This window comes from Dermochelys coriacea, chromosome 1, assembly GCF_009764565.3.
Source record: "Dermochelys coriacea isolate rDerCor1 chromosome 1, rDerCor1.pri.v4, whole genome shotgun sequence".
NCBI lineage: Eukaryota > Metazoa > Chordata > Testudines > Dermochelyidae > Dermochelys > Dermochelys coriacea.
Window position 1 is genome coordinate 46,947,595 of NC_050068.2, and position 8,430 is coordinate 46,956,024.

Here is an 8,430-nt window from a genome sequence, read left to right on the forward strand (position 1 = left end):
GTAAACCCTTAAGTTCCTACAATTGTAATTCTTAGGCAGTGGGAAAAATTGAGAATAGTATATAACATACATACTTGTATGTATGTAGAAGAAGAGTATAACTTCAAGATTTTAAGAATCCTTTTACATTTGGGGGGAGGAGGGAAGGGGCTGTCATTCTGCTATGTACTCTGTTTAAGTGGGATGTCCTCCAGGGACTTGCTGTAGGGTTAATAACACTTAATGACAATGACTGCTGCTAATTGGGAATGGTAATTCCATTGGTGCTTCAGACATAGTGCAGCAGACTGTCAAAAAAGCATTGAAACTGACATAGTACTGTCAAGTGCACGAAGTAACCACGCTGAGAAGCAGAGAAATCTTTTCCTCTGATATTTTAGTCAGTCATTTTAGAGCTTTTGACTGCAAAAAACCACCAATGAAGGGGATGGGGAAGAAGTGTAGTGAGGATGACTAATACAGGTGACGTGATACAAGATGGGCACATAAACTTAAACAAGCAGATTTAAAATATGATAACAGATACTTGATTAATCTAGGGTCCCTGGGAGATTTGGTGGTAGAGCATGAAACTCTTTGTAAGACACGGAAACATAGTAAAAGTAATTTACTGCCCCCCCCCCCCCAAAAAAAGAGCTGCAGTGGTTTTATGAAAGCTTATGTTTTATGAGATCCAAAGCTACAGCAGAACAGCATGTGCATAGAGCAGAGGTGGGCAAACTATGGCCCGCAGGCCACATCCGGCCCACGGGACCCTCCTGCCCGGCCGCTGAGCTCCTGGCCTGGGAGGCTAGAACCAAGCCCCTTCCCTGCTGTTCCCCACCCCTCTCTCCCATAGCCTTGGCTCTCTGCGCCACTGGTGCAATGCTCTGGGCAGTGGGGCTGTGAGCTCCTGGAGTAGCACAGCTGCAGAGCCCGGCCTGACCCGGTGCTCTGTGCTGCACGGTAGCGTGGCCGGCTCCAGCCAGCTGTGGCGCTGCCAGCCACCGGTGTTCCAGGCAGCACAGTAAGGGAGCAGGGGGGGTTGGATAGAGGGCATGGGAGTTCAGGGGGATGGTCAGAGGGCGGGTGTGTGGATAGCGGTTGGGACGGTCAGAGCGGGGAACGGGGGGTTGAGTGGGGGCAGGGATCCTGGGGGCAGTCAGGAAGGAGGGGGGATTGGATGGGTTGGCGGGGGGTAATCAGGGGCAGGAGGTTGGATGGGACAGGAGTCCCTGGTGGGGACATCAAGGGGCAAGAAGCATGGGAGGTGGGGGCCAAGCCATGCTTGGCTGTTTGGGGAGGCACAGCCTCCCCAACCGGCCCTTCATACAATTTCCAAAACCCGATGCGGCCCTCAGGCCAAAAAGTTTGACCGCCCGGCATAGAGGCTGCTAGATCCTCTTCCCTGACTTCCCAGTTATACAGAACTCTTGATGAATGCTCTTAAGGATGCTCTGCAGCAGAAAGCAGGCAGAGTAGCAAAGTTCTCCCTATTCTATAGGGTTTGTGTGGCTTGACATCCTCCTATCCTCTGGAAAGTGCTCGCAGCAACTTGGCTTAAATTAGCAAATTGTTAACATGTTCATTTATTTTTCATAATATTAGAAATAAAATTCAGAGTTAAGGCTGCATGTCGCATCTGAAGAGCATAATTCAGACTTGTGCAGATGCTAATTTTTCTCCATTTTCTTCAGACTTTAAAGTTTAAGGGGGTTTATTATTCTTTTGGTAGCCATAGCTGTACCCATGAAGTTATTCCAGTCATATCTTATTTACAGTGGGGATGAGATTATAGCCTTGCAAGTTGACATGGCATTCTAAGGTATAATCCTGTCTTCCCTCTTTTCTTTTTTTTTTTTTCCTTTGAAGGTAAGAAGGAAAGTCCAGTATTTGCATTCCCTCTGCTTTTACAAAAGGATCCCCAAGTCGAGACACTTTTCCTGCATTCTTTTTCATGGATGTTTGAATGTTTACATTGTGGCTTCAGCCACCAAGACAGGTTAGGTTTTTACCTAAGCCACATTTATTTACATGTATTATTATACTTTCAGTCTTTACTTAATAAATATTTTTCTTCAAACCAACGTTGTGCACCAAGTGTGTACATTTGGTAGGAAAGGAAGAATTGTGATAGTGAAGTTATCTGGTCACCATTTTCAAAGGTCAGCATTTGCAAACAGTTTCCAGGTGATGTATGGTATAATAGCTACTGACACAATAGTATCCTATGTGTAAAAAAGAGAAATAACTGGTAATTCTGTGATTCTGTTCTCAAATGCTGACTTTTTGGTGTTGACCACTGTAAATCTCTCACATTGCTGCTGCTCTAATGAATAGCATGCCAGACATGACCAATAAATAGGTACGTCTTTCATGGTTAAATAGAATTAATTCATCTAAATTGCATAAAATCAGAAATGTAAATCTGATCCTTAGTCACATAATTGAACATTTGAAAGCGTCTGCTCCTTTTGGTGTTTTTAAAATGTTAGACAGATGTGATGAGGTTCCTCAAGGTCATCTAAATGGCAGTTGTATTTAGTATAACACATCAAAGTGTCCTGAATGGTTATGCACTCTGTAAAAACATGTTCAGGAATTTCTTTAAAGCCATGTTTCATTAGAGTATAAAAATTGACGTTCAAAGTGGCGAAAAGATGAGTCATAGAAAATACATTGTTCCATTTTATTATAGTCTGTATAAAGGATTACTGATTGATATTGATAAACAGATTGAGGCAAATTGAGTTTATATTTATCCCACTGGCAGTGCCAGGGATGTCAGTGGGATTGTGCCAGGTGTAAAACTACACTGCGTGTAGCCTGTTAATTTGTGACCTCTCTTTCTGGTAAATGCTAGTACTTTTTTTGAGTATCTCAGGTAGACAACTGATCAAATTTTATTTTTCTTCTGTCCAGGTGTAGGAAGACACTAACAACATTTACAAATATAATTCCTGACTGGCACCCACTTAATGCTATTCATATTGCTCCATGTAATAATTGTAATGATAAATCTCAAAGAAGAAAAATGATTTTGGAAAAGTAAGTTTGAATCACTTGAGATCTTGAATATAAAATAGTCTTAATGTTTAAATCTACACATGATGAACTTAATGTTAACGTTCTGTCACCTTTATGACATGTTGAGAGACACTGAAGAGCAAGTTTCCACTAAATGTTCAGTTACCCAGCTTTGAGATCATTCTGAAAACTCTCACTGATGTTAGAAATCTTTGATATATGTGGAGTATTTTTGTTCAGTTTAACACACTAAGCAGACCTTTCATTTGAGCCAAGTTGTAAAGCCCAACACAAAATATCAGTCTTTCCAGAGCATCTGGTATTGAGGGATGATAAAACTACCACCTTATAACATTTGATGTTTTAGTCTGAATTGTGGTTGTCTGCCTTCCACGTTTGGCAGAACTCTCAGGTTCCCCCCCCCCCCCCCCCCCCCCCGTAGCAAATTAAACTATAAGATGACACCTCTATTTCACTAAAAGCTGCTTATGTATTATGGAGTTATGTATTAAAATTGGAGTGCCCTGTTCCTATGAGCTCCCAGCCATTTGTGTATAATTTGTAAAGCAATCTTAAATTAATAAACAGCAGTAGAACAGTAATGCACTGAGCTAACTACCATTCTCAAAATGCATTGCTTGTGATTTCATTAATAGCTTGAGCCACTGTTTTATTCCAATAAAATGCTTTGTATCTTTATCAGAGTACCCTCAATGTTTATGATACATTTCGTAGAAGGTTTGCCACATAACGAGCTGAAGAACTATTCGTTTCAGTTTGAAGGAGATTTCTACCAAATAACAGCTGTTATTCAGTATCAACAAGATCCAAAACACTTCAAAACCTGGGTTTTGAATCCTGATGGTAACTATTACAACTTTATTATCATCATAGATAAAGCTGCCTCTGTTACTAATTTTGGGGTTATCATAATCACTGTACTATCTTAATATACAATTTAAAGGTTTTCTTTTGTGTATAATCTAAATTAGGTATTAAATATTTGCAAATATGTTTACATTCTTTGGGGTTTTTTAACTCTGATTTGACTGACTCAGTAATTTGCTGCTATACTTACTGTTAACTTCATTGGAAAAAGTCGTGATCATTTTCTCATCAAACTTCGGTAAAATTACAAGAAACATAATCTGGGCACACTGTTAGTTCTTTTGGGTGTTCAGATTACATGGATATTACATAGTATTGTAGTAGGGTCAGCCACCTTCTGAACGCCCCCTTGTGACAAGAGCTTGCTGTGCAGGTGCCCAGACTTGATTTCTCTCATTGTTTCCTCAAACTCAAAACGCAACCCAAACACTTCCCTTCTGGGGGTAAAATGTATTCAGTCCTCTGGGTGCACACTGGTCCTCCAGGCCCATCCCAGTTGAGTGTCTGTCTCTCTCTTCCCCCCTCCTAGGTAGGAAGTCCACAGCTCTCCTTCCCAGAGGCAGATCCTCAGTCAGCAGTCACTCCCAGGCTTTACCTGGCTGGAGTTCAGCTTCCTGGCTGTGACTTCTCAACTTCCCTAGTGTCAGGGTCTCAGTGCCAAAGCCTTTTTCACTTGCCATAGTTTAATACAGCTTCCTGAGCTTCCCCTTCTGCTTTTTATAGGGCAGTCACATGATCTCTCTCAGGTATGGCTCCTTCAGTAATGAAGGTTGGCTGACTGTAGGCCTCCAGCCCTTAAGGGGCAAGCTACCTGTTAGTTACCAGATGTGTGTCTTCATGGGAAAAGTAAGTTCTCATGGGACTCGCAATGCTGTCAATGCTCAGTTTCTTCCTCCTTCTGAATTTTGCATTCTTTTAAGAGTAACTAGTAAGTTGCTGTTTCTATTTATTGAACTATAGAGTACAACCCAGAAGGAACTCCCAAAATTCAGAGAGAAAAATAGTTGAGATTATTTTGGTCCTTATGGAAACCTGCTTCCATGGAGGGAGGAGAGAGAACATCATTTTAATCAAAACATCCTTGTCAGCTGAAAAGTTGTCCATTTAAATTGAACTCTTTTCTTCACGTAACTCTGGCAGAGGATGAGAAACATCCCACTAACAGTCAATAAATTTAGGATATGTCTGCACAACAAAAGCTGTCCACAGGCTAGCCTACCTAATGAGATGCCAGCTAGTATGGGTAACCATAACAATGAAGGCAGCTTAGTGTGCACTTCAGTGCAGGTTGTACAAGCCTGGCATAGCCCCTGGGTACGTACTCGGCTCGCTAGCCCATTCTTAAGCTTATGGTATGCTGTCTCCAGTGCTGCTGTTATCCACGCTAACTGGATTCAAACTAGCTAGCCTGTGCACAGCTTTTGCTGTTCACACTACACAACGCGTACACACTTAAGGTAGCTCTCTTTTTTTAGAATCCTTATTAAAAACAACATATAAATTTTTGTAACTGTCGGGATGGTTGGAAGGGAATTACCTATATGATCAGTTTCTCCCTTAAGCCCCTTCCCTGCATCTTTATGAAAAATAATTACCCAAATTAACTTTTAATGGGAGAGGTCTATATGTCAGGTCTGTCCATATATTCTCAAACAGGATGTCAGTATCACTATCTTGGCCAGGAGCATCAGTGTGGCTAAGGAAAAGGAGTTATTTTCCATCTTAGTCATGTTACTAGGACCTAATAGTGAATTCTATTGCTGCAAGTGGCCTAGTTAAAGTGGAAGACCCCCAACTTTTCTTTGGGGAAAGTGAGGGAACAAAGAAATCAACTTCATTCACCAGGGTGTATGTAGCATTGTCAGGGAAAGTTAAAAATGGATGTTTTGAGACCCCAAAAGAATAATGATCTGAGTTTCAATGGCCAATTGTGTATCTTTGAGCCTCTAAACTATTCATTTTTTATTTTTCAGAAACTTGGCTTGAATGCGATGACATAAAAGGTCCATATTGTGAAAGACGTGAGAAATTTGAAGTTCCTCTTTCAGAGATTCACATTGTCATCTGGGAAAGGAAAGCATCTCAAGTGCCTGATAAAATGAGTTATCAGGTCCAAAGTGTAAAATCTGAAAATCTTCCTCTTAATGATGCACAGTCAAGTTCTTCTCTGGTGTTGCATTGTGATGGTGATAATGCCGTAGACGAAATAACTACAGTATTTCACAAAAAGAAGATTGTTAGCATTCCTGTTAATGAACAACAAAAAGTGGCCAGAGATGATAATGAAAATAGCTTGCTTTCTGGCTTAGAAAATTTGGCAGCTGATGATGTTATAACTCTGACACTTGTAGAAGTTCAGGTTGATTCTGAAGGTAAACCACTGGACAATGGACAGATGGTGGGAAATAACCTAATTGCTGAAACAGCCTTGCTGAAAGAGCAGGAGTCAGCTTGTTCAGATCAAACTCCATGTACAGAAGATGTTTGTTGTCCGACTACCTGTAGCAACATGTGCACACCACCTGAAAATGCCTGTATTTCCTTACATCTTGAACAGTTGAACCTAGCAAATATTACATCTGCTGTTCCCACAAACAATTGTAGTGACTCGTCCATGCCATCACAATCTCAAGAGGCAGAGGCCAAGGCTAACCCAGTCAACGCTGAGAATATCGTGTTAAATCCAGAACTCTTGCAGAATAAGAAATTACCATTAATGGAGAATGTTATGCAGAAATCATCTAATACCAGAAACACAAGCAAAACTGTAGCAGACTCTCAGGCTGCAACTTTGTCTGCTACAAATAATTCCACCCAGTCTTTGCATAAAGATCAAAAGAGAGGATTTGTAGGAAGTTGGGTAAAGGGGTTCTTAAACAAGCATAATACCTTCATGCCTTCAAGTGCCTCAACTCATCATAATAAGAAAAGTTACAAAAATCCTTCTTTACTAAGAGCTACTGACTTGCACCTCCCTACTAAGGGGGCAGCTAATTTTGGTGGCTTTCAAGCCAAAGGTACAAGCAAAACAACTGAGGAGGTACCTAAATCAGCTGTTTGTCAAGGTGCAAATCTTCCTCCTTTGTTAACAAACATTACTGCTCCTTCTGTACATGCTCGTCTCCCTGCAGTAAACCCCGTAGTTGATGGTCCAATTCTGAATAAGTCTGGAAGCTCATTGGGCACCTGGAGTGAAGTAATTCAACCCAACACCCCAATCTTTAGTTCTAAACCTCACCATGGTGAAAATGGAAATCGCAAATCTGATGTGAAAGATAAAGAATCGGACGCCAAAACTCACAAGCTTCGTTTAAAACTGCTTAAAAAACTGAAGGCTAAAAAGAACAAATTGGCTTCACTTGATAGGCTGGCAAAGACTCAGATGTGTAATGGAATCTCTCCAAATAGAGATGTAGAAGATCTGTTACAATTTGGATCTCATCATGAAAGTGAATCAGTACAGAACTTATTGAATGAACTGCAGTATCAGATTGATGTTGCGGACAGTGAATCTGTATATAGTACAAACTCCAACATGTCACTATGCAGTAGCCAGAGTAATGCAGCATTTTTAGCAGACTTATTGTCTCCTCCTTCAATTGTTGCTTCTTCAGAGCTTCCAAAAGATGAAGATGAGTGTAGATATTTGGAAATGGTGGATAGCAATACTGCAGCACCAGTGCATAGTGCGAGAACGAACCTCACATGCGTCACTGTGGCAAGCGAAGACCATAATTATTACAGTCCTGTAAAAGAAAGCAAGTATGAAGGTCATACAGACTCACTAATGAACAAATCCTGCTTGAAAAGACTTTCCTTTGAAAGTCCCACAAAGGAAGATTTCCTTGAAGACCTGTTCTCCTCTGCAGTGTTGAACTCAATAGCAGGAGACATAGATTTACCTCATTTTGATGAAACTCTATTTGAAACCTGCTGAATTGTTGTAATATTTATTTTTAACATTTGAGAATTTTGTATATGAGCTTTCACGAAAAGTACTATTAAATTATATTTTCAAACTAGTTTATTTGCACACTGGCTGTACTTGAACATTTTAAAATCTGAAGTATTTGCCTCTTGCGTTTCATTGTGGCTGTTGAATAAGATTTTTAGTCTTTCTCAGTTATTTAATTGGAATAGTTAAGGATCTTTTACAGAATCTTTTAATGAACGTTAATCTTAACTTTTTTCCCCTGCTTCAATGTGCATTTTTGTGTTAATTTAGAATGTGTTATTTTCACCTTTCAGTTTTCTGGACCACTGGAGTAATACCTATAAATTACTGGATTTATAACTATAATTTCAAACTATTCAGATTCCTGATGTCTGTTTTATGTTATTTTGCCTACTATTTAACATTTCAAGGGTGTTCTGCAGAGTTTTTACCATTTTCACAGCTGGTGTTTTACAAGATCTACCTGTGTAAAGCTACTCAAAATCAGCTTGAAAGAGGAAAGGAGTTCTTGTGGCACCTTAGAGACGAACAAATTTATTTGAGCATAAGCTTTCGTGAGCTACAGCTCACTTCATCGGATG

General features: G+C 40.3%; 1 protein-coding gene across 6 annotated transcripts in view; it reads left to right on the top strand.

The window, feature by feature from the left end:
* The window catches only part of USPL1 (ubiquitin specific peptidase like 1), a 28,732-nt gene extending 20,816 nt beyond the window's left edge, over window positions 1-7,916 (top strand). For all 6 annotated transcript variants that reach the window (XM_043504368.1, XM_038410151.2, XM_038410121.2 and 3 more), the window contains 4 exons: window positions 1,852-1,981; window positions 2,902-3,027; window positions 3,710-3,870; window positions 5,868-7,916. In XM_043504368.1, coding sequence (XP_043360303.1) covers window positions 1,852-1,981; window positions 2,902-3,027; window positions 3,710-3,870; window positions 5,868-7,831 — 2,381 coding nt within the window. In that variant the 3' untranslated portion in view covers window positions 7,832-7,916. The remainder of the gene's footprint in view (window positions 1-1,851; window positions 1,982-2,901; window positions 3,028-3,709; window positions 3,871-5,867) is intronic.
* Window positions 7,917-8,430: the final 514 nt, after the last annotated feature.